This window comes from Sorex fumeus, unplaced genomic scaffold (assembly GCF_029834395.1).
Source record: "Sorex fumeus unplaced genomic scaffold, SorFum_2.1 ptg000047l, whole genome shotgun sequence".
NCBI classification, from domain to species: Eukaryota; Metazoa; Chordata; class Mammalia; order Eulipotyphla; family Soricidae; genus Sorex; species Sorex fumeus.
In genome coordinates, this window is record NW_026606104.1 from 15409743 (window position 1) to 15437265 (window position 27523).

At 37.0% G+C, this 27523-nt stretch overlaps 1 protein-coding gene across 1 annotated transcript in view; it reads left to right on the forward strand.

Moving 5' to 3' along the window:
- Positions 1-774: 774 nt before the first annotated feature.
- Positions 775-27523, forward strand: part of ODF2L (outer dense fiber of sperm tails 2 like) — a 46538-nt gene continuing 19789 nt past the window's right edge. Inside the window, exons 1-7 of the mRNA XM_056123362.1 lie at positions 775-800; positions 11115-11247; positions 12015-12140; positions 14003-14062; positions 14172-14243; positions 14824-14940; positions 20733-20918. Of these exons, the coding sequence (XP_055979337.1) occupies positions 775-800; positions 11115-11247; positions 12015-12140; positions 14003-14062; positions 14172-14243; positions 14824-14940; positions 20733-20918 (720 nt within the window). The remainder of the gene's footprint in view (positions 801-11114; positions 11248-12014; positions 12141-14002; positions 14063-14171; positions 14244-14823; positions 14941-20732; positions 20919-27523) is intronic.

Consider the following 27523-nt stretch of genomic DNA (forward strand, 5'->3'; position numbering starts at 1 on the left):
CATGGGACAGAGAGATTGCTCCATAGCTGGAAACCTGCCTCATGAGCAAAGGGGAGAAGGCAGCTGCAATAGAGAAGGGATTGCTAAGAAAAAGATGGCTGGAGGATTCGGTTGGGATGGGAGATGTGTGCAGAAAGTGGATAAAGGACCAAACATGATAACCTCTCAGGGTCTGTATTACAAACCATACTGTCCCAAAGTAGAGAGAGATTATGTGGAATCATGCCTGCCATGGAGGCAGGGGGAGGGTGGAAAAGGGGGATATACTGGGGATATTGGTGGTGGGGAATGTGCACTGGTGGAGGGATGTGTGTTTGATCATTTTGTGATTGTAACCCAAACATGAAAGCTTGTAACTATCTCACTCTGATTCAATAAAATTAGTTAAAATTAAAAAATTCTTTATTGCTTTTGAAAATGAAATAACTTTGAAAGTGTTGTAAAACAACAACAACAAAAAAAAAAATAAAAGAAAGAAATAGTGCTAGGGTCCTCACTCCATAACTTTGGTTGCTTCTATGCTTCTGCCCTAAAATCTCCCAGAGGTGCTAGACCCTGGCTCAGTAATTGAGGAATACTCCAGGAAGCCTCCGGAAACATTCCTTCCCCGGGGTCCATAGGTCCTCATTTCCATCTGTACAGTTACAGGATGGCTTGCAATGCAGACTGGACTCTGCCACTGAATCAGGTGTAGCCTTGAGCAAGGTCACTTAAAATGTCTGGCTGCAGGTTTCCTTGGCAAGAGTGACTGTAATTAGAGGTTAAGTAAATGCAATGCCAAGGCTGAGTACTGGTTACCTGTAAGTGGTGCTTCTATATTTAAAAAGCTTCAGGCGGACTGGCTGGTGTTAGGGAGGCAAGGTTTCAAGGTCACATTTTGGATAGTAAGTTTCCTAGTGATTGAATGATGTTATTGGAATATTTTGAAGCAGCACTTGGTTATAGTTAGAGTAAAGGTAAGGTAAAGGTAAAGGCCCTCCCGTTGATCGTCGATTTGCTCGAGTGGGCCCAGTAATGTCTCCTTTGGAGACTTTGTTGTTACTGTGTCTGGCATATCGAATACTCTCGGTAGCTTGCTGGGCTCTCCAAGAGGGGTGGAGGAATCGAACTCGGGTCGGCCATGTTGGCTGCGTGCAAGGCAGACGCCCTACCCGCTTCAAACAATAATACAAAGCTTGTCTATTTTTGCTGTTGTTGATTTTAGAGCCACAACCTGGTGATGCCCAGGGATTGGTTACTCCTGGCTCTGCACTCAGGAGTCACTCCTGGCAGTGCTCAGAGGACCCTATGGGAAGTGGGAGATCCAACTAGGTTGGCTGCGTGCAAAGCAAGCACCTTACCTGCTGTACCCGGCTCCACAAAGCTTGTCTTTTTTAAAAATAATGTGATGCTTTTCTTCTTTTTAGACAGAGAATGTCATCATCACGCGGTAATTAATTACTGGCTAGGTGTCCATTTTCTTGCCTCTCCTTTTCATCACAATAGATTTGTATATAGGACAGTTTTATATCTAATTCCCCAAAGTATGAGAAAATGACTTTATTTTCAACTCTTCACTGTGCTTGGTCTGTGTAATGAATGAATCCCAAAGTGGGGATATAGCAAGGTTGGAATAACACCTATCTCTAGCCCCAGTACTCCAGGAAGTTCTATTGGATGTCAATAATTCTGGTCCTTTGCGGCTGTTGTAATAGTACAGTCAGATGTTTAATAATTATGCAAAGAATAGATTGTGAAAGAATTTCTTAAAAAAATAGTTCTATACAAACACTCAGGTTTATAAGTAATTTTATGAATGATGATCATTTATTAAAAGACATGGAAAAGTTTGGAGAAAAAAAATTCCCAATGCAATCCTAACAGGGTGAGCCAAAGAAATACTAAAAGAGAAAATGAAACTAACCTGTAAATACCTCTATTTCCTTTTGTTTAAGTCTGATCACAGCTTTGCAGAAATTTAATCTCATTTGAAAAGTAGAAACTGAGACCCACTGTGGCTGTAGGGGTTTAAGGTCTAGTGACTCATAAGGACTAAGAACTTCTGAGCCTGGTCCAAAATTCTTTTATTTTATGCCCTGCTCTGGGACTTCAAGGAATGGTTCAATGTGGTCAGTCTACCTGCCTATATTCTGTTGTAAAAAGGAAAGAAAGAGAAAGGGAGGGGTGATACTAATACTATATTGCCTTGAAACTGGCCTAACAATATTTGTACCTACAGGATAAGCTACGTCATTATCTAGAACTTTCATGTCAAGCTATCCTTTCAGATGTTCATTATAAATGAGGTGTTAAATTTGATTGCTTCATTCATTGCTGAATTCTTTCTATTCTGGCATTGATTTCTTCATTGCTTTTCATGTTTTTACCTCTGGTGGAAGCAGATTTTATTCCTTCAAACCTTTGTACAGAACAACTGTGTTGGCATTTCATCTCTCTAGTTACTGTTTCTGCTATCCTCAGGTTTAGTTTATTTTCTAAATGACCACCAGATTTATGTTTTTGTTTTTCAACTTCTAATGGAGTCTATTTTGTATTGTTTTATTTTGCTTTGTTTTAGATAACTGAATTTCAAGAGTGTTAGTGCTTGTTTTAGGGTTGTGGGTTTTTGTTTTTAAAATGCACTTCTGCGCAGTCATTTGCTTGCTTAAAAATATTTAATAATCCATTCTGACCTTTAGGAGAAGCTCAAACTGTTTAATTGGGCCGGCAGTTCTGCTCTTATTGTGTCTAGGTTTGTCTTTTCTGCATGCCCTTGCAAATTCTGTCTCCTCTGATCTTTATTCTTTGTCTTTAAAAAAAAATTTAGTCACCATGAATTACATATTATTCATGATTGAGTTTCAGGAATACTTTGTTCCAATGCCAATCCCTTCACAGTATCCACTTCCCTCCTATAGAGTCCCTAGTTTCCCTCACACTCATAAGCCCCCCTCTAGGACAAGCAACTTTCAAACAAATTATTCGTAGCATACTTCACTCTTACAGATATGGTCATACATAACACTTTTCAGCACCTTCTACCACTTGACCACTTCCCTCCACCACTGTTGTAGTATCCTTCTCTCTGACCTATTCTCCCCTCATTCCACTTCAGAACAAGTTTTCTACTCACCATTTCCAGAATCATGGTTCCGGAACAACCACCCGTCAAGTACTTATTGACCAAAATAGAACATTGCTTATTGATTGTAGTTGGATCAGTATAAAACATTGTCTGCTCCTGAAAAAAAAGTTTTAAATGCATCATTTTTTGGTAAGGGATTGGTAAACTCTTTGCTATATGGGAAATTTATTTAAAATTGTTGATGCTTGGGAATTAAAGATTATGAAATATGTTTTCTATGTAGGTGTCTTGGTTTCACCACTAGAGAGTTCACTGTATCATTGTATCACTGTCATCTCGTTGTTTATCAATTTACTCGAGCAGGCACCAGTAAATTGTCTCCATTTGTCCCAGCCCTGAGATTTTAGCAGCCTCTCCTTACTCGTCTTTCCCAACGGTATTCAGGGCTCTTTCAGGGTCTTTCAATGAGACCCGTTTTTGTTACTGTTTTTGGCACACCGAATACACCACAGGGAGCTTTCCAGACTCTGCAGTGAGGGCAGGATACTCTCAGTAGCTTGCTAAGCTCTCTGAGAGGTATGTGTGTGTATACACACACACACACACACACACACACATATGCCTCTATATATAAAGGGGGAAAATATATATATATATATATATATCCCCTCTTTTTTGTTATACTCAGCGATGCACAGGAGTTACTTCTGACTCATGCACTCAGGAATTACTCCTGGTGGTGCTCAGGGGACCAATGGTATGCTAGGAATTGAACCCAAGTTGGCCGCATACAAGGCAAATGCCCTGCCTCTGTGCTATCACTCCAGTCCCCACTAGACAGTTATAAAAAACAATATTGTATATGGTAGTCGATTATATTCAATCCAAATAATTACTCTGAAATATCTGCTCTACAGCTATGAAAATGGAAATTAACCATTAAAAGAAAGCTAGAAAAAAAAAGTACTTGGAAACTACACAACTGAACAACAGGTGCTACTGAACAACCATTGAATCAGAGAAAATCAAGAAAATTGATTCCTAGAAATAAATAAGAAGGCTTTCGTCAAGAAAAATTTTTCTTCAGAGCAGGGTCACACCCAGTTATGCTCCAGACTTATTCCTGGCTTTGCACTCAGGGATTACTCCTGGTGAGATAGGGGAATTTATGGGTTGCTGGGAATAGAACTTGGGTCAGGCATGAGCAAGGCAAGCACCCTATATCCTCTATCATCTCTCTGGTCTAAGAAAAAGATCTTCTTTTATCTAGGAATAAGAAAAGGCTTAAGTAAATAAAGTAACCTCACAGTTTAAGAAACTCTGAAAGAATAACAAAGGTCAGTAGTAGAGAAATAAAAATCATGGCAAAATCGATGATGTGTACATTTAAAAAGTACAATAGATCAATGAAATCAGAGTGGATGTTTTGAAAGAATTAATCAAGTGATCAACCCTTACTAGGGTCATGAAGAAAAAGAAGTGTAACGAATAAGATCAAGAGTGAAGGCGGAAGGGGCTGTAGCAATAGTACAGCGGGTAGGACATTTGCCTTGCATGTGGCTCACCTGGGTTCGATCCCCAGTATCCCATATGGTCCCCTGTGCACTGCCAGGAGTAATTCCTTAGTGCAAAGTCAGGAGTAACCCTTGTGCATTGCCAGATGTGACCCAAAAAGCCAAAAAATCTAAAAGTGAGAGGGGGAAAAATTACAGTAGAAATTACCGCAAAAATACAAAGATCACATCTTGGCTATTTTTGGCAAGCATTACAATTAACATCGATGTGCGTATATCCTTTCAAATGAATGTTTTTGTGCTTGGAGGATAGATGTCCAGAAGTGGTATTGCTGCGTCATACTGGGATTCTGTTTCTATTTTTTTTTTAAGAGAGAGATCTTTATATTGCACTCCACAGGGTTTGAACCAGATGGCATTACTATCAACAGTAGTTGACAGTTCCTTTCTCGCCATAACCCAACCACCACGTTGTTTACAGACATTTTTGATATGTGCCATTCTCACTAATATGAGATGATATCTCAGTGGTGCTCTGATTCGCATCTTTCTAATCATGAGTGACAGTGATGACTTTTTCATAAGCATGTTGGGCATCTTGTTTGTCTTCCTTGGCTGTCTCTGTTCATCATCTTGCCCCATTTGTTGTGATGAGTTGTCAGAATTTTTTGTTGTTTACTTTTGTGAGTACTTTACAGATCTTTGATATTTGCCTTTTATCTGATTTATTGTGTACAAATATTTTCTCCCATTTAGCATATTGTCTTTTTATTATAGTTTGAGTTTCTTTCACTATGCAAATTTTTTTTAATTTGATATAGTCCCATTTGTCTACTTTTTTGTTGTCATTGACTCTGTGATTATCTCTTCGAAGACTCCTCTGTGGTTAATTTCCTGATGATGTTAGAGTGCTGATGATGTTTTCTTCAATGTGTGGTATGGATTCCAGTCTAATTTTGAGATCTTTAATTCATTTTGAGTTTACTTTTATGAATGGTGTGAGGTACAGTTCTTCCTTCCTTCCTTCCTTCCTTCCTTCCTTCCTTCCTTCCTTCCTTCCTTCTTTCTTTCTCTCTTTCTTTCTTTCTTTCTTTCTCTCTATATTTTCCAGCACCATTTGCTGAAGAAATTTTCTTTACTGTACTTTATATACTTAGTTCCTTTGCTCTAGATTACCTGTGCATAAATCTGGGGATATTAACTCAGATTATCAACTCTGTTCCATTAGTCTGCAGGTCTGTCTTTATTCCAGTGTCATGAAAATGTGTTTATTATAGCTTTATAGTATAATTCAGACTAGGGAAATGTGGTGTCTCCAATCTTCTTTCATTTCTCTTAGGATTGATGTTACTATTTGGGGAGTTTTATGGTTACTGTGTAAATCTTTCAGCTCTCTAATTAATTTGATTTTGAGGTATGTGATGTTTTGGGGCAGTATTTTGAAAGGGATAGACTTTTTATAATTTCTTTTTTTTTTAGTTCATTATTCGCGTACAGGAAGGCCACAGAGTAGTTTTTTGTTTTTTTTGTTTTTTGTTTTTGTTTTTGTATTAATTTTGTCACCTTCTGCCATACACAATTGGTTTGTTATTCCTAGAGTTTTTGGTGGATTCATTAGGGTTTTCGTGTATAGTATGATATGGTATACAAATAGTTTGACTTCTTTTTTTCCAATTTGAATCCTTTTGATGTCTTGTCTTTTTTCTTGTCTGATTACTATGGCAAGGGCTTTCCAAACTATGATGAATAGGAGTGGTGACAGTGGACATCCTTGTTTTGTGCCTATCTAAGGGGAAAGGTTGGATTTTGTTTTCTGATCTATTCTGCTGCTCTGCGTCATTTATAGTGGAGTTAACTCCACTGATTATTTAGAGAAATAACTGTTATGAAGAGGTTTGTTGCCATGTATTATATGTGGAGTTTGGTTGCATGCAGAAATGCACTATTTTCTTTTTATATGTGATCTCTCAATCTCCTTGTCAGAGCTAAATTCAGGGTCAAATACTAAATATGTCTTCAACAGATGTTTGAATAATAATCTTGCTGGGTAGAGTATGTTTTGCTGAAAGTTCTTTGCATTCACTTTGTATATTAGCTAAAGAAATATTCTGTGAATATGATGTTTTTGTCCTTGGTATGCTAGATTTTGCTTCTGTCTTGGAGACATAAGGTGTTTTTCCTCTGTCTATGGTTCTTACTATTTTGATAACAAAGTGTCTTGGTGTGGTTTTTCTTGGGATTGCTCTCATTGGTACTCGTTGGGTTTCTTGTATCTATACTCCCATCTTGCTCTCCAGGTTGGGGAAATTCTTCCATCTCTTTAATTAGTCTTTAATTATTTATCTTAGCATTGTCAATAATTTCCCATATGTTCTCTTAATTTTTTCTTGTTCTCTTTTCTATTTCCTCATCTTTTTTGGCACATTTATTTACTGTATCTTCAAGTGTACTGATTTGCATTGCTTCTAACGCTTATAAAAACTTATACATGTATTCTTAAATTCCATTACTTCTATTTGGATGATTTCTTTCATTTTTTTTCCCCATTAAGCTCTATTTACATTTGATGATTCTTCACCTGAATGTCATTTTCAGATTGTTGAGCATTACTACAATTGTTGTCCTAAAGGCTTCTTCAAGCAGATTACAGAGGCATAAAGTCACTGGTGATCTCCCTGAGTTTTTGTTGTCTTCTGTTTGCATCTCTGTGTTCTTCATTTTCCAATTGTCTTATACGTTACTTTCACCATTGACAAGATGTAGACTGGATCAGTGCTGTTTTATGATGTTTATGTCGGGTTGAAGATGGGAGTGGGTAGAATACTAAGTTTGAGGTTTTTGTGGTAATTGGCCACACACCAAGTCCTCAGGTGTTGTCCTGGAACTCCTACCACTGCTTCCAAGCTATACTGTACAGAGATGGGATGATTGGGTTTGGGGTAGAGGAGTGGAGCTGGATTGCCACCTCCCAGTACCTGTTCATCTCCCAACTTTAGATAATACTGAAAAAGCAGTGATAAAAGTCTATGATATGGGGAGGACAGAGGCGAGGCATGGGGAAGCAGACTTTCAGACCAATGAGATAGAGCTGAGAACCCACACATAAGTCCTCAGACATATGTGTAGTTAATTTAAGACTAGAGAGCAAGGTGCATTAAGGTGACCGAAGAAAGTACCCTCAACCAAGTGTTGGAAAAACTTGTTAGCCACATACAATAAAATGAAATTGGATCCCGAGCACATACCATCACAGATATTAATTCATAATAGATTAAAGAACAAAATATTAGACCCTAATTATATTGGGTGGATGTAGTGAGATCCATAGTTAACCCATGGGTTTTATATCCTTTCTAGTTTCACTGATTTAAAATAATACCAACAAAAAAATCTGCATTCATGTGATTATAAAATAATGGAATACTGTGAAAATTGATATGTATTGAGTGATGCTATTTTCTATCAAAATTGTATCATAATTAGCATTTATAATTTCAATTTTTAGTGTAATTAATTTTTTCTGTATCTTTACTATATGATTGATTAATGACAGAACATAGTGAAACTATTATAATAAATTATTTCCTACTTTCCAGCTTATGTGAAGAAGTTATTTTGGACGTTGCCTATAAAATCATTTATCAGATTTATGGAGGAGACCTCAGATGATGAAAGTCACTTAGAAGAACTGTTTTACTATTTTAAAAATAGATCAGAGAAGAAACATTTATCAGGGCATGAGAGTGAAAGTAATAACAACTGGTCTTTTTCCAATAATAGGTGATATCTCACTTTCTGGTTTTAGAGTTTTGCACATATTGTAAATGTCCCCTTTAAATTTAATAATTCACATATTTGCTTAATATGATTATAAAGGTACATAGAATAAATTAGATAGTTTTTTAAAAAAAACTCTTAAGGGGCCCAGAAATAGCACAGAGGTTAAAGATCTTGCCTAGCTTGAAACTATCCTGATTAGAACCATGGCATTGTATATGATATCCTGAGCATTGCTAGGAGTGAAATCTGAACACAGAGACAAGAGTAAGTCCTAAGAACCATCAGTGTGTGCCCCAATCCCCCACTTCCCAAATGGCAAATCTTGCAGCAATTAAAAATGTAAACCTTACCTAATAATACTTTTTAAATATAATGCATTTTAAGTAAGGTAAATAAAAATACCAGTTCTGTGAAAAAATTGGAAATGAGCCTGGCAAGCTACTTGTGACGTATTCGATATGCCACACACAGTAACAACAAAGTCTCCAATGGAGACATTACTGGACCCGCTCGAGCAAATCGATGAACAACGGGAGGACAGTGACAGTGACCAAGTGAGTTAAAAAGCACTACTTCACTGTTATTTACTATATTAATATATAACAAATACTTGACTTTTTTTTCTTCTTTAGAATGGAATGCACTTGTTATTTATATGGCCTATTGACTTCTTGTACGATAACCCTGAAATGCCATTATTGTCACTATGGATAAGATAGTCCAGTTTTTAATTTAACCTACTATTTATAAAAATGTATCTGGTATCTTATTTTTGACTTTATGATCATGGTCTTATAAAATGTGTAGGTGTCATTTATAGCCAACATCTTCTGAGATTCATCACTTAAACCAGTGGTGCTTAAAATAAGTCAGGGATGCTTAAGCAATAGTCTACTTTGTAATATAATCTCTAAGATGTCACTAATACTTAATGGACCAGTGTAATGGGTTCCATTAAGAAATAAAAGAGCTGCCAACTGAAGAAAGGCTTAATGCTTTCCTGTCAGAGAATTTTATTTATAAATTTTAAAAAGGCTCCCAAAAACTTGCCCATTTTTTAAAACTTAAATAAGATATTCATTAAACTTCTTTATTTTCAAAGCCAGATTTGTCTGAATCACTTTTTGACTCAAGAGTTAGTTGTCCTGGCTATTAACTGTTTTGGTGATAAGTCATTTCTTAATAAGATTTTCTTTATTGGTTTGTTGTTTGGGGGGGTCACACCAGTAGTGTCCAGGGACTACTCTGGCTTGAGGCGTAGGGAGCAACACCTCCCTTAAGGAACGAAGTAGTGCTGGTGCTCTAAGCCAGGCCTCCTGCATGTGCCGCAGTTCAGGAAAATTTTGTTTGTTTGGGGACCACACTGGCAATACTCAGGGCTTACCTCCCAACTCTTTACTCATCTATCACTCCTGGCAGTGCTTGGAGAACCATATGGGTTGCTGGGGATAGAATCCAGATTGGCCTCATGCAAGGTAAGCACCTTGCCTGAGGCAAGATACTGTAGTATCTCTCTACATATTCCGGTTTAGAAATATGTTTAAGTTAAATAATTTATTAATGCTGAGCTCCATCAACATATGCAACAAGCATAATTCTTAGTCTTGCTTCTGGAACGTTGCTAAACAATCAAGCTTCACCAACTCACTCAATTATCTTATGTTTATATCTAGGGGTTTCATCCCATTACTGGGGTAGTCTGCAAAGAGTGGACACCTGTTCCATAAGTTTTTGGTGTGTGCAACAATGACAAGTCAATTGCTACCTCATTGTTAAGATGTATAAGATGCATCTTGACTTTAGGCTATAAGAATAGTTCCCCAAAATAAATATATCTACAAGTGATACACGGTAGTATCTAGATAACACGATCAAGAAAGAAAATAGCAGTTTTTCCTTTTTTTTTTTTTTAATGTGCCAGTGCTCAGGGTTTATTCCTGGCTCTGTAATCAAGTATTCGTTGGCAGGGGTCAGGTGATAGTATGTTATGCTAGATATTGAACTGGGTTGGAGGTGTGCAAGGAAAGTACCTTACCTGCTCTACTATCTTATCAGTCCCAGCAGTTTTGTTTTGTATGATAATAAAGTATTCCAAAGCCCAGTGTGGAAAGTATCTGGAAAGTTTCAGTTTTCTGTGTATCACTTGCTCAATTTATTCATTTTCCTGGGGGAATTTTTTGCTGAAAAAACAAGTTTCAAGAGAGGACTTTGGAATAAGTTTTAATGAAGCAAATATTTTGGATTTGGAGTAAGGGAGAAGGAACATGCATGTGCATACTCACAAAGTATTTTACGAACCACACAAGGGATATTGAATAATGTAAATAACACAATGAAATATTGCTTTGGTGGTCTTTGTGTTTTATACATGTTCACAGCTTAAAAACTTAACTATAGTAGCTTGAGAAATAATACAGCAGGTAAGTCTTCCCTTGGATATATCAGAGACAGGTTCAATCTCTGCATTGCTTATGTACCCTCAGGGGTGATCCCTGAGTACAGAGGTAGGAATAAGATCTTTGATCAGCCAGGTAAAGCCCCCCAAAACATAAAAACAAAAGCCAACACCCCTTCTTATTATACCAAATATAGAAAATATAGAATAATAGAAAATTAATATGTTATTAGTGACAACTGATATATTATAAAGAGCTAAAAGGATAGCTAATGTTTAATCAGGTCGTACTATTTGACATAAGTATTCCTGCTTCCCGTGACAGATTTAACTTAAATTTTATTTATACATACATTATTAGCCTACACCAGGACATGATAAATGAAAAAACTGAATTGGAGGAAATACTTGAGGAGGCTGAATTGGTGACCTATTCTATGGAATTACTTTTGCCATTATTTAAGGACACTGTTGAAGAAATTACTTTTAAAGATGTGAGTATTCACCTTGTATGTTTGGTTTTGTTTTGGGGGCTATTCCTGGTGGTTCTCAGGGCTTACTCCTAGTTCTGTGCTCAGGGATCACTCCTGGCAGACTCAGAATACCATTGGGGTGCCAGGGATTGAACCTGGGTCTATCTCATACAATGTAAACTCCCTACCTTCTGTCCTATTGCTCTAGCTCTGAATATTTATCTTGTAAACATTTGATAAATAACAAGCTGACAATATCTCCAGAATGCATAAAATGATGTCTCATATCTTTGTTATATTCATAAATTGGCTTTTGATTTTTAAAATGAGGGTTTATCAGTGTTCTTGGCCTATGCCATTAGTTTCAATTCTTTTCCTAAAAGATGGTCTCAGGCTTACATCTGACAAGAAGGTTAAGTTAGCAACTATAAGATAAGAAGGTAAATTACAACTTTACCTTGGCACTTAACTCATCTGAAATTAAACTATACAATTATTTTTGCTGAATTTAGGATGAAAAAATTATTGAGACATAAACTATATTTTCTGTAGTGTTGTAATAGGCTACTTCTAAAATTTCAGTGTACTTAAGTGTTAATAAGAAACCCAAAACAAAAGATTATATGCTTACTGGATAAATTTATCACTTGTATAGATGAAGTATGGGAGGATAGTGCTATAGTGCTATAGAAAATAAGGTATTTTATTAGAAAAAGTATTTTTTGAGAATAGAAATTATATTTTAATGCTCTATCTTAAAATATGTATATGTTCTTGTGTTTTTACAGGCTACTCTCTCTGAATCAAATTTGAAGATTTCTAAACAGAAGGAAATATTAACAAAAGAATTAGACACTTTCACAAGAGTAAAACAAGCTTTAGAACACCATCTTAGGAGGACAGAGTACCAAAAAGTAAGAACATGAAAAACTAATTGAATAGTGATATTTCTCACTCTTTCTCACTGGAAGGGCATATTATTTATATACAAACTATAAATATTAAAATATTGGTATATTTTCAGTTGAAATAATTTTTGAAGTTTTGTTTGAAATGTCAGTCATTAAATGTACTATAAATAGTTCTGCATGAAAGTGACATTTTGGTGGGAGGAAGGAAGGGAGGGAGGGAGAAGGTGTGGGCCACAACTGGTTGGGCTCATGGACTCCACCTAGCTCCACCTGTCTGCTAGTTCTCCGAAACATTGACTCCTGACAATGTTTGGGAGACCATGTGTGGTACCAAGGATCATACCAAGTTCGTCATGTGCAAGGCGAGAACCTTAAATACTCGTATTGTCTTACCAGCACCCAAATGGCATATTTTTAGAGAAAAAATGTTTTTAATTTTTAATCTCAAAAACTTTATTTGGGGCCTTGCATTTGCAAGACAAGTCATATACCACCTAGCCACATCCCTGGTTTAGAATTACTATAATTCTTTACAAAATTATCTTGTTGCTAGAATTCAGGTTGTTTATTACTTTTACCTATTTAAGGACATCACTATGAACTTCCTTTTTTGTTGATGTCTATGACACTGGATTGTATAATCTAGAGCATTAGAGATTAATTTATTAAATCATCTCATTTTATAAATATGTGGCAATTGTTTGGGATGATGAGTTAAAAATTTTTCTGATGGTTAACTTTATATATATATGGGCTGGAGCGATAGCACAGCGGGTAGGGCGTTCGCCTTACAAGCGGCCAACATGGCCGACCCGAGTTCGATTCCTCCGCCCCTCTCGGAGAGCCCGGCAAGCTACCGAGAGTATTCGATATGCCAGACACAGTAACAACAAAGTCTCCATTGGAGACGTTACTGGGCCCGCTCGAGCAAATCGACGATCAACGGGAGGGGAAAAAAAAAAACTTTATATAAAAACTTAAACTGTTCCTGCAGATACATAAGCTTAACAGCTAGCAAAATAGTCTCTTAAAAATGATTTCTAGAAATGAAATTCACTGCCATCCCAACTTTTCTCTGATGTTTAAGCTAGTATTACCTCCTATTTAAATTCATATAGTGAACCAGGAGTTTTGATGCCTTGCTAGTCCAAGACTTATTTTCCTCTTTTTGCAAAGTAGAAGTTATAAATGTACTTTACAAACACGTTTAAAAGATGAAATGGGAGCTGGAGAGAGAACTCAAATAGAATACCTCCCTTGAACATATGAGAACACTGAGTTTGAGTACTCTCTGACTACCTGCTCTACCTCTGAGCATAGTTCGGACCAATTTGCAGCACCTCCAGAAATGAACCCTGTTAAAAAATTTTTTTAAAAGATGAACAATGAATGTGACAGTAAACTCAACTGAAAAAATGTTATATTACCTGAAGGTGTGTGTGTGTGTGGGTGTGTGTGTGTGTGTGTGTGTGTGTGTGTGTGTGTGTGTGTGTGTAGAAGGGGTGGAGTAGGGAGGGGGTGTACTCTGCATTCTGCATAGTAGTTTTTCTTTTTTTTTTAAACTTTTATTTATTTATTTATTTATTTATATTTTGCTTTTGGGTCACACCTGGCGATGCTCAGGGGTTACTCCTGGTTCTGCACTCAGGAATTACTCCTGGCGGTGCTCAGGGGACCATATGGGATGCTGGGAATCGAACCTGGGTTGGCCGTGTGCAAGGCAAACGCCCTACCCGCTGTGCTATCACTCCAGCCCCATTCGTTTTTCATATTAATTTTTAAGTGATACTTATTCAATACTTTTTATTTTTTATGTAACTAAATATATGTATGTAAACCCTGATTTGTATTATCTTTCTTTACAGAATGGGAATGGCTTTTCTATCATGTTAGAGGAGCTAACTGATAATGAAAATGAGAATACGGTAAGTCATACTAAATTTTTATATATTTTTGTTGTTGTTTGGTTTTATCAAATTAGCCAATATTAGTGAAGATATGATATTTCTAACTTTTACCTTATATTTGTTGAAGAATCTTCAGAAGAAGATCCTTGAAAAGGAGACCTATATTCAAGAACTTTATTCTTTATGTCAGGATGAAAAAGTAAGCAAATTTTGAGTTTAATCCTATTATCTTAATATTGACACCTTCTTTTACTGTCCTTTGCATACTTACCTCTGTGTCCCCCCAAAAAAGAATTTTGTTCCAAAGTTTTTGAATTATTTAGATATTTTTCAAGTATCAAATATGACTCTTAAAAGCATTTTATTTTTTAATTTTTAAAATGCTGTTTCACTCACTCAGGGTATTTGGCATAAGTCATTATTGAGAATTAATTTACAATTTTTAATTATTTAAATTTCTATTTCAATTTTAGTATAAATTAAGGAATTTTGGTGTTTGTAGAAGCATTATAGGCAAGTCCATAATTTAACTTATGTGGGTAAATAGAAATTGAACAAAGGACAAAATGTATCAGGAGCCATTAAATAAATGGAGATGGGGAAGTGGAAACATTCCCATATTTGTACATGAAATACATTTATATTGGGAGGGATGATAGTTAATGTAAAGTGGGACTCTGCTTTTCACCACTCTTTAGGCCATGTACAGATGGGGTAAATTTAAAGGTTATAGAGAAGTACATTAAATAACATTAATTTTGGTAATTTTTCTGTTTTAGGCAAATGCTTTGAAAGCAAACCGTCTTTCACATTCTGTAAAAGTAGTCCATGAACGACTACAGCACCAAATTCATAAAAGAGGAGCAGAGAATGATAAATTGAAAGAACATATCAAGGTTATAAATATCTAACCATTTTTATACTTTAAGTGGTAAAATTAATGAACAAATAAAGTCTTTTCTTAATTCTAGAATTTGGTTAATTTGAAAAAATTTAAGCTCTGGCATAGGAAATGCCTATTTGAAATGTATCTTTACTTAAGACTTGTATATCTTCTGAAGTATGATTCTAACTTGCAGTATAAAAATCCTATCCTTTGTCACAGCAATAAAGGAAAGATTTGTATAGCTTGCATTACCTTAAAAATCTTTCCCATTATATAGTTAATTTACATTTACTATGGAATATTTATAAAATATAAAATTAAATGAAAATGATTTTTAAGCACTAAAAGCATTGTTAACTGTGTAAACTCAAAAAAGACAACAGCGGCGGTCTATCTCTCCCACCCTGGGGAGGTTGATGGCGATGGGCAGGTGAAGGAAGGAACGAGGGCCAGACTGGTTGGTCTTAGTTGCAGTTTATTCCAATCCTCTCTCCATTCATTCTTGTCTCTCTTCTCTGCCTCCCCTCCTGCTTCTTCCTCCCCCATGCTACTTCATTCTCCTCCTCTATCCCCCTTCATTCTCCTCCTGGCTCTGAAATCTGGGCACTGATCCTGATTTCCTTTCTCCTCTTGCTCTGGAGTCTGGATTCTGATCCCCCAGCCCACTCTTACAGTACAGTTAAATCCCAAAGCATGAGGGGTTGGGGTAACAATTACATATAGGTGTGGTCATAATCTTAGGGGTAGAACTCTTTCCCTTGGGAGAAAGCCGCTACTAGGACAGATACTCTCTCTCAGCAGGATGACCCACCCTAGAGCGGAATCCCCTGGGTGTGTTTCTCCTCTCCTTGTCCAACAAACACATAAGCATACATAATATAAATCATTTTGTATGGATATAGTAAGAAATACCTTTAAACTTATAGAATTGCTCTCCTAGGGCCATCTAAATCTCAGACTACAGTGCTCAGACCAGATAGTCTTTCCTACCCCTAGTAGGGTCCTAGTCTTGTTGTTACTTTTGGATCATGACAGCATTTGTCTATGATCAAACTCTTAACTTATAGTTAAGAATCGTGGCACTTTGCCCTGGCCCATTTCGATGCCAGGGTAGCTTACCGCTTGCCTTGGGTCCATTCAGTCCCTCGTCGGGACCCTGCTTTTGGGGTGTTAGGAACTAAGGGCAAATGAGGCTTAAGTTGAGAAAGCAGATGCCTGGGAGTGAATAATATTCAAAGCCAATTAAATCCTAAGTTACAAAGCATAATATTAATGGTCTTCCTGTATCTATCCAAAAAGGGTATTGCTTTAAAGTAAACGATTCAAAAGACATAAGGAGAGGAGAAAGGCAATATTAACTTACATACAGTTTCAGTGTCCTAGAAGGATCTGACCTTACAAATTAACAAATTCTGATTAAGGGAAAAAGCTGATTAGCTGGTTGGGGAAGAGAGCATAGAGAAGAGGTTACAGATAAAAGAAGGAACGGGAGTGACTTGGGAGCACTGTGATTGGGGTAACCTGATAAACCTAAGCTCCTTGTGGAGAAAGGGAGAAAGGACAAAGCAATGTCATCCGACAGTTAACATTTGGTAAATATTGTTCCATTACTTTTTCCTGTTTTTACAGCTATCTCACAGATATTAAGTAAGCAGTCAATAAATGTTTATTTATTATATGTTACTAATGGCAGTAGCTTTAAAATCAGTTAACCTAAAACACACTGGGTGTTTATTTCCTTGTGCAATTTTTCAGCAATATGAGTCAGGGAAATCTTTTTGTTTAAGCCATGTTTTTTCCTTCGGAAGTCTCACAGTCGCTTTGAAATAAGAATATGGAATTGCTTGATACCGCACAAGCTAACTAGATCCACTGTAATTTTTGCAAGCTCCTCCTCTCAGGTGAGGTGTCCAAAGACAACCCCCAGTGAAGGTTCAGTGTTCCTATGTTTAATTTGTTTGCTTGTGTGCTGTGGCAACCTAGACACGCTTCAAATTGCACTTGGGTTGGCATTTTTCTTAGTGAAAAAAAGTATTTTACTATTAAGAGGATATAAAGCATGCCCCAAAGGACATAAATTTTGTCCTTTGTCCACCTCCCTGTGATTTCTTAGAAAAGCGCTTTCCCCATCTAGATTTCCTGTGTCCTTGGCAGTGGTGTCCAAGGGCACTTTAAATGAACTTCAGTTCCTACTGTGCCACTTTGCTCTGGTGTTCATCTGCTCTGATGAAAACAAGGGAATATGTGTGCTTCAGCAACTCACACAAGCACCCCACACGATTGATCTTACCTTCATAAATTTTAATTATGACCCAAATAGCTGTTGTAGAAGTTTTTGAAAAAATATATATATTTTTTTAATATGAGAAAGGCTTGATTGAAGCTTTGACCAAGAAGAATTTACGTCACCTTTGGTGTTTTAAGTTTGGTTTTGTTGCTTTAAGTACATTTATTTATGATGTGGTCCTGACACCCTGTGGTCCCTTAGTGGAATGACAACCATGTTCCCCGTGGCGTCTTCCTCTCGCCAAAGTAGGTTTATTATGCTGTCCTTATTTGCTTTCCCCCAGCTACTTATTAAAATACTTCATGGGATTTATTTAAGATATATTTTTTTAAAGTTTATTTATTTATTTTGCATAATATGGTTAAGGGTTGGAAATCTCTGACATTAAGAAAAAACACTGGGCTGGCGTGATAGCACAGTGGGTATGGCGTTTGCCTTGCATGTGGCTGATGCGGGTTCGATTCCAGCATCCCATCCCATATGGTTCCCCGAGCACTGCTGGGAGTAATTCCTGTGCATTTCCGGGTGTTACCCAAAAAAGAAAAAACACTGAAAATACTAATAAATTAGAGTGACCATTATGGTACCGCAAGATCTCAAATAAGGTAAGTCTCATGGAAAGAGATACACAGTTCTTAGTTTAGGGAGACTCAATAAAATAGATTTTTTCTTTAGAAACATGTTTCACTTCTTTCATTCTGTTTGTTCACTATCAAAGTGATCAATTTTTAAAATCTTATTTAAGATATACTTATTCTTGGTGCTTATTGTAAGTTTTCTTTATCATTGAGTCAATTAGAAAAAACTCATTATTTACTGTGATTTTTTTGATTAAAAATTAAAATAATTGTTTGAAAGGGAGCCTTAAAACCTAAATTCTGTAATAATTTACCTTTTATTTTCCAGAATTATGGCTTTTTCAAAAAATGTAAAACATAAATTAGATTTTACTAATTAGGTCCCCACTCCTGGTACGAGATCTAGAATTGCTGGATTACATAGTAGACCTTCTTTTTATTGTTTACTTACCATACTGTATTATTACCATACTGTTTTTCACAGCCTCTGGGCCATTTTACATTCCCACCAATAATATGTATGGGTTCCCTTTTCGCCACACTTTTATCAGCACTTATTGTTTCTGACTTTTGTTTTTCTTTTTGGGTCATACTCAGCGATGCTTAGGTATTACTCCTGGCTCTTCCCTCAGGAATTATACCTGGTGGTGCTGGGGGACCATATGGGATGCCGGGGTTTGTACCAGGGTCAGCTGAGTGCAAGGCAAACGTCCTACACACTGTGCTATCGCTCAGGCCCCACTTACTGATCTTTTTAATATAGACCATCATCACAGGTGTTAAGTGCTGGTTCATTGTACTTTTGATTTGTATTTCTCTGATGGTAACTATAATGGATTTTTTTTCATGTGCCTATTGGCTATATATATGTTTTCTCTAGAAAGGTGTGTGTTTTCACCTCTTCTGCTTATTATTTGCTCGGGTTGTTTTTTTTGTTTCAGTCTTAATAGTTTATATATCTTAATATTAATTCTCACCCAGAGCGATAGCACAGCGGTAGGGCGTTTGCCTTATAAGCAGCCAACATGGCCAACCCGAGTTCGATTCCTCTGCCCCTCTCGGAGAGCCCGGCAAGCTACCCAGAGTATCTCGCCCACACGGCAGAGCCTGGCAAGCTCCCCGTGACGTATTCGATATGCCAAACACAGTAACAACGAAGTCTCTAATGGAGACGTTACTGGGCCCGCTCGAGCAAATTGATGATCAACAGGAGGGCCTTTACCTTACCTTTACCTTACCCAGATTTATGATATGCAAATAGCATCCCCCATTCAGCAGGATGTCTTTCCATTTTCATGATGGGTTCTTGCACTATGTGAAAGAACAGCTTTTTAGCTTTTGACAAAGTCCTATTTGTTTATTTTCACTTTTGTTTCCCTTGTCATTGGAATCATCTCCTCAAAGACATTATGAAAGCCAATAGCATGTATTGCCTACATTTTTGTTATGTAGTTTTTAGTTACAGATCTGCTAAGCCTACATTTTAGTTAACTTTTGTGCAGGGTGTAACATAGTAATTCAATTTAGTTCTTTTGCATGTGACTATCCAATTTTCCTAGTGCTATTTGTGGAGAATTTGTTTTTTCCATCTTATGCTTATTTAGTACCTTTTTCATTAATTTTCTGTTCATATACATGTGGGTTTATTTCTAAGCTGTCTGTTTGATTCCTTTGATTTCTATCTGTTTTTCAGTTAAGTGCCACCCTGCATTGATTTCTGTAGCTTTACATTATAGCTTGAAGTTGGGGAACATATTTGTTGCCACTAAAGGATTAATTTAATTGTTAAGTCTTTAATTTCTTACATATGTTATATTCAAGTGCTTTAAGTACAAAATTTTAAAATTATTTTAAATATGAGAACTATCAAACCCAATATTTCTATCCTCCCAGCCTAACATTCTGTCTCTAATTATGTCATGGAGAGGTATGTCGAGGAAATAATCATGCTTACTAAGACCATTAGACTTTGTGTTATGACTATGTATTATGTATGCTTACTAAGACCATTAGACTAAGTAATATGCCTTCAAACATTTTTTTACTAATCTCACTTAAGGATCTGGGGGTCATTCATTCATCCAAACCTGTTTAGTTTGAAATAATAACTTCCATAAACTTTACTTATTGGGTTAAACAGTCCTTGATGTAACTCATGTGTTAAAGTATGCACTTAATTTTAGTAAACTATAATCTCACAAATCAGTTCATGATATCTTATCTATATTCTTCTCTATTGTAGATTTAGATCCTTTAGGTTTGTGTCATTTATACTAATGAGTCCTAATATACAGGGGAGTAACTGAATTTTGTGTATTTTGAATTTGAATTTTGTGTATATGATTGTTTCAATAATTCAAAATCCTTTGAATTTTGTGTATATGATTGTTTCAATTGTCTTCAACACAAGTATGATATTTCTTTAAATTTATTTTTTTTTCTTGCTTTGAAGCCACACCCAGCAGTGCTCAGGGCTTACTCCAGACTGTGCACTCAAGGATAACTCCTGGTGGGTCTCAGATGTCCTGAGGTCCCCAGGTGGGCCATGTGCAAAGCAAACGCCTAACCTGCTATATAATGTCTCAAGCCCATGTTTTGTTTTTTAGTACACTAAATAGCTAGTACTGTGTAAAATAGTCTAGTGTGAATTTTTAAAAAGTTTTAGTTAATTATAAAAGTTTTAGGGAAATTAGTGTTTGTATCCTCATCACCAATATCTTAATAAAATTCTATGTTTTGTAGGTTTAGTTATTTTAAATATGCATTTTATAGCTATTAAAAACGTTGATAAAATTATCTTCATCATTATCTTCCAAAGTTTTGCTTTAATCTTATGATTAATTTCTGATAAAATATATGTGAAAGATTATTTACATACTTTGCAATGTTTACAGAAACATTAAAATTGTTTAATTAATTCTTTTTTTTTTTTTTTAGAGTTTAGAAACCAAGATATCTGAATGGAACTTGCAGCTGAAAAGGAACAAGCATGCAACTGTAACAATGAAAGAATCTAGTAAAAAAAAAACTATAGCACTAAAAAAGGCGTCTAAAGCTTATAAACAGAGGCTGGAATATTTTACCAAGAACATGGAAAAACTAACTTCCCAAATTAGAGACCAAGTAAGTATATATACTTTCTTAAGAACGATTGGACTTCGGTTTTATGGCTTTTACTTCTCATTTGCATTCGCCTTTATTTTGAAAGATTACCTAAAATGTCAAATTTCCGTATTGAATGATATCAACATTTTCTTGGCAACCCTATGGCCAATTCACTAAAGCTAACAATTCAATATATTTCTCTTTGGAAATTTACAGTGTTTATTAACTTGTTAAAGACCCTGAGCGGGCCTTCAGCCAAGCTTTGTAAAGAAGGCTATTGACCTCACTCTAGAGTTTCCCACCATTTATTTAACTATAAGACTCTTTCACCCAGCTCTTGGAACTGGTTCTGAGGAAAGGCAGTTTGGGAAATGCTGATTTATGTTATTAGACCATACGACATTTTTCACTAATTCACTTCACTTAAACTCTGTATTGAATTTTAAACCATATGCTGACGTAAACACACCATGTGAAAGTTATCTTTGAGTATAGTATTAAGTTGAAAAATGAACTTAGGGCTTTGTTGTTTTGACTATTATATTTATTTGATTACCAGTTAAAAACTATTTACTGTTTTTAATGTCTCTCATCTCTTAAGAACTTATGTTAAGGCTTACAGAATTATTAGTGGCTTTTAGAAATGAAAACAGACTTGCAAAAAAGCAGTGTAAACAAAACAATTTAATATTTTGTAAGCTCAAGTGTTAACATGTTAAGACTCTAATATTTAACCTGCATACATAAATATTTAACAAAATTAAATAACTGAGGACTAAGTTCAGAATTTAGAAGATTATAGACTTCATTTAATGCAAATATTTAAGAAATTTAAAAAAATTTATACTCTATTGCCTAATAATCACAGATTTTATGTCAAATTAAAAAATATTTTGGTCATCAAGATTGACAATTTTGCAATACAGTCAGTGATAGGTTTTGTGAATATAACATTGCAATACAGTGACCCTCCCCCCTGACTCCCTCCACCTCCAAACCCCACATAAATGTCCTTTTTCCTTCCACACCTTTGTCTCAGGGTTTATTGTCATCACACTACCTCCTGCCCCTCAGTACCCCACATCTCACTGTCAGGGTAAGCTCAGCTCAGTAGACTAGTTATCAGGTTCTGTTGCTTTTGGCCTTTCCTTATTCCTTTCTATGCTTCTTTCTATCCCACATATGAGGTCATTCTGCATCTCTCTCTCTCCTTCTAGGTTACTTCACTTAGCATGATATCCTCCAGTCCTACCTAAGTGCATAATTTTGCATAAGATTGCATAATTTCATCTTTTCTTAGAGCTGAATATTGTTCCATTTTTGTACATGTCCCATAGTTTCTTTATGCAGTCATCTGTTCTTGGATAGTTTCCAGATTTTGCCATCATGAATAGGTATATAATTTTTTTTCAAAATATGTTGTGTGACCATTCAGTGAAACTTGTCTTTTAATTGTTATTACTTAAATTTATTTATTACTAAATCACTATCCTCCTGTTGTTCATTGATTTGCTCGAGTGGGCCCAGTAACGTCTCCATCATGAGACTTGTTGTTACTGTGTTTGGCATATTGAATACATCACGGGGAGCTTGCCAGGCTTTGCCGTGCGGTGAGTTACGCTCGGTAGCTTGCCGGGTTCTCCGAGAGGGGTAGAGGAATCGAATTCGGGTCAGCCATGTTGGCTGCGTGCAAGGCAAACGCCCTACACGCTGTGCTAATTACTAAATAAATTACTTAAAATTATTTATTACTAAATAAAATTTAAAAAGTTGTCTTTGGTTTAAGATTAGTATGCACAGAATGCTTATGAATATATGTTATAACTGAATAATCCAAATCACCACTTTCAGCTTGAAGCCTGCAGAATAGCTTTTATGTTTTCCCATAATCTGTAAGAAATACTTTTCACTCTGGCTCTGTGTTCAGGGATCATACCTGACTGGTCTCAGAAACCATATGGGATGCTGGGAATCAAACCTGGGTCAGCCACATACAAGGCAAGCATCCTAACACTATACTATTGCACTAACCCATCTTCCTTCCTTTTTCTCTCTCTTCTCTTTTTCTTCCCTCTCTCTTTTTCTCTCCCTACTTCCCCCTCCCTCCCTCTCTCTGTGTCTCTATCTCTCTCCCTCCCTCCCTTTCCCTCTCTCCTTCCCTCCCTATCTCTCTCCGTCCCCTGCCCCACTTTTTTTCTTTCATTCCTCTCTTATTACCTTTGGGTGTAATATCTGTCTCAAACAACTTGATTTTTGTTTTGGTTTTTGCCTTTTACTCAGATATCTTCTTAATATCTCTTTAGAAAAAACATTGTTGTGCACATTTTTAACAGTAAAGGTAATATTAAAATATCGAGAATTTAAGTGATAGGAAAGAGATGGCTACCATGGGGATTACTCAGTGGCAAGCAGCACACTGCCTTGCAAATGAGAGGACATGAACTTAAGCCCTGGTGGCACCCATGTGTACCTTGTGTGGTTCCAGGCAGCTCTGTTGCAACCCACCCGGTTTTTGGCCCAGTAAGGTGTGTGAGAGCACTGCAAATTAAGTGAGCAACCATTGGTGAGCACCAAGGCCTGGAGTATGACCTCTGGTGAGCATGCAAGTGAGAACTGCAACTAAAAGTGTGGAACCTGTCACAATTATCATTGTCAAAACTTGCGATAACCGGTGAGTGCCACAATAAAGAGTATGAGCACCACGACTAGGTGCTTGTAATACTTGTTTGCCACCACCATAATAGCAACAAAGGGCAGGGAAGCAGGAAGGAGAATTTATTTGAATAAAAGTAGGTTAAAATTAGGCAGAGCTACACCAGTAAGTGGTTAGAAATGCTCCATCTATAGGAGCTGAGGAAAAGCTTTTATAAAGAAAGGGTGGATATATGTAAGACATGATTGGTCATAGTCTGAAACCTGATTGACTATGATTTGTTGTCCTTGGGCTTTGTTTTCATCATGATCACTATCACTATCATCCTGTTGTTCGTCGATTGTCTTGAGCAGGCACCAGTAACGTCTCCTTTATCCTAGCCCTAAGATTTTAAAAAGTGCCATATTCAAGACTCTTTCAGGGTTCGAAGAATGAGACCCATCATTGTTACTGGCATTTGGCATATTGAGTACGCCACGGGGAGTTTGCCAGACTCTGCCATTTGGGAAGGTCACATTTGGTAGCCTGCCAGGTTGTCCAAATTAAGAATGAGATAATAAGATGTCACAGCTGCGAATGCGGCCATGTGCTTCCGGGAGCTGGGTTTTATAGTCTCTGGGTCTTGGCCGTTGATGGGATTACACATGCCGGGTTGGGGGAGAGGGCAGTTGGTGGGTGTGACCCCTGCCTACTGAAAGATGGAGGATCTGGGTGGAGGATGCCCAGCCCCAATCCGAGCAGGCTTGGAGATCTCAGCCCCGGGGCCCACGTGCCTTTGTTCCTCTGCCAGTACCTTCATGCATGCGGAGAGTGGTCTCAGCATGGTTGTGGCTGGTTCTGGAGGTCTTGGGCTGCTGGGGCTCTGCTCAAGGCGGGGAGGGAAACTCAACCCGCCCCCCTCCAAGGGGCCCCAGCGAGGACAGCCAGGTGCAGGGGCAGGAGACTCTGTTTTCATAACCTCAGATATTTGTGTGCTTTTTACAACCTCAGACATTTATGTGCTTTTTATAACCTCAGATATTTATGTGCTTAGCCTTTGATTTGTTTTCGCAAACAGTGTGATTTTAGAACCACCTCAGCCTCAAGATCTCGTTTAATTTAACATACCCCTTAACCCACCTTTTGGATTATCTTTTTTTATATTCAATCACTGTGAACTACAGTTATAAAATTTTCATGTTTGAGTTTCTGTCATACAATGATCGAACACCCATCCCTCCACCAGTGTACATTTTCCACCACCAATTTCCCCAGTATCACCCCCTGCCCCTGTCCCACCCCTCCCCTGCCTCTATGGTAGACAGATTCCCTCTTACTCTCTCTCTACTTTTGGGCATTATGGTTTGCAATACAGATAATGAGAGGCCATCATGTTTGTTCCTTTATCTACTTTCAACACACATCTCCCATCCCAAACGATCCCTCCAGTCATCATTGACTTTGTGATTCCCTTCTGTATACCAAATGCCCTTTTCCCCCCAGCTCATAAGGCAGGTTTCCAACAGTGGAGCAGTCTTTCTGGCCCATATCTCTAATATCCTTGGATGTTAGCCTCCTATTAGGATATTTTATATTCCACAAATGAGTGCGGTCATTCTATGTCTGTTCCTCTCTTTCTGACATATTTCACTTAGTGTGATACTCTCCATAACCATCCACTAGTAAGCTTTTTGTAAGTTATAATTTGCCTAAAAATTTGGTGCCAAAACTATTCTCAGTTTTAATCAAAGTTAAGCTGCCCTTGTCTCATAGTGAAATTTCTAAGATGAGAGATTTATGAGAAATTTGTTTTCTTGTTTATTCTATTGTACATTGTTTCTGTTTCTCCAAGTTAGACCATCTGTTGTATTGCTGGTGGTTACATGCATCCATTTAAGTTCTTTGAGAGGACATAGGGAGACTTAAATGTTGACAGTTAGGAAGACAAGGTGAGAGACTGCAATACACTTCTTAGTCAGGACCCCAGCAATCAAGCCCATTGGTATTAACTTAAAAAATGTACAGCAATGTATCATATCAATCTGGTCTTAATGCCAAATAGATATTTGCTTATTTCTTACATTTAAGTTTCTACCTGCAGGAGGTATTGATCCAGGTATAGAAGAAGGTATTTGCTTTGGTACAGATTTCCTTATCAGCTAGCAACTAATTTAGAAGAGTTCTATGATCTCTAACCACCCAAAGAAGAGAACTTGTAGCCTTCCTTCCTGTTGTGTAGACATGGTATTACAGGAGACTCAGAGTAGTTGCCACAAAGGTCAATTGTATATTTGTCTGTACTAACTCCACATCAAAGAAGAAAATATCTTATATATGATGCACTTTCAGAGTAGTTAATATCTTTGGGTAAATTTCATTTTCATCAATGATATAAGTTCAAAATTTCATCAGTGGTAGGCTCAGACTAAATTTGAGGTATTATAAAGGGACAGTGGAATAGTAATACAATAAGTACATATTGTCCTTTTATCATACTGCTGTCAAATGTTATGCATGTATGGGGCCATTAAAAGGTGTGGCAAAGAGGTGTACATAGGGCTCCTTTGTAAGTATAAACATTTATGGACCCATATGACAGTATAAAGACATTTATATCATTAAATGAAGACCCCAATCTCTATTACCACCTCATGAGAGACTAAATATATGTGTTTGATATCAAGGTTTATACTGACTGCTGGGCAGTGTCTTTTAGATTGTACTTAGTGAATTTCCTTTTTCCCATTCTCGGGTTTAAGTTAAACTGAAGCAAGTGACAGGGTATGCAGATTTAGTATTTTAACTTTATAAAGGTTATCTATGGAACAATTTAGGCGGTAAATGGTGTTGGGGGTTCTAGTAAAACTATTTATAGAGTTAAATCAAGAATCTCACCATGTTGGAGGGATAGGTGTTGGAACACTGTATGACTGAAACTTAATCATGAACAGCTTTGTAAGTATCTGTATCACAGTGTATTTTAAGACTACAAACATCTTAAAAATAAAAAAGAAATTAATTAAAAAAAAAGTCTCACCAAGTGTGCTGCTTTTGCTTTCAGATGACAAATTCAGCAGTTTAGTTTCCTGTGGTAACCAGGATTTGTGAATCCTAATTATAGTAATAACTTCACATGCATTCATGGAATAAAAAAAAAGAGAGAGAGAGATACAGAGCAGGCAAACGGGATAAGAATTTTACATTGAATCTGAAGATCTAAGGTTCTAGGAGAGCTGTCCACCTCAAGTGGGCTTCTGGTTTTGGAAGGTATATCTTTGGTTAAATTTGACTTTAGGTTTCCTGCTGGTAGGAGTTTCAAGAGACTTGAGGAACCCATTTCAACTGGAAGATGTAGAACCTAAGTTCAAAACCATGATGTTTGACTGCCCTCTGGGTTGTGATGTGAAAGGGTTGGTTTTATTCCTTTCAATGAAGTTCATGGCAGTCTTTCCCAGAGTCATTTGCAGAAGAACCAATCTCCAATCCTATATAATGAAAGAATTGAGTAGGAGGGTCACAGTAATCTTCTTTTATTCTGGGGCTGGAAAGATAGTAGGTAGGGTGCTTGTCTTGCACGCAGTCCACCCGGGTTCAATACCCAGCCAGAAGTGATCCTTCAGAGTCAGGAATAAGCCCTGAGCACTGCTATTTGTGACCCAGAAACCAGAACAAAACAACGAAATCTTCCTTTACTTGGTGTAGCTATGTTTTATAATTACTGTATCACTGTTCATCCCATTGTTTATCGATTTACTCGAGCGGGTGCCATTAATGTCTCCATTCGTCCCAGCCCTGCGATTTTAGCAGCCTCACCTTACTTGTCTTTCCCAATGAACTTCCGTATTGGAGGCTCTTTTAGGATCAAGAGAATGATACCTGTTATTGTTACTGTTTTTGGCATATAAAATATGCCACAGGGAGCTTGCCAGGCTCTGCTGTGTGGGCGGGATACTCTCAGTAGTTTGCCAGGCTCTCATATATATATATATAT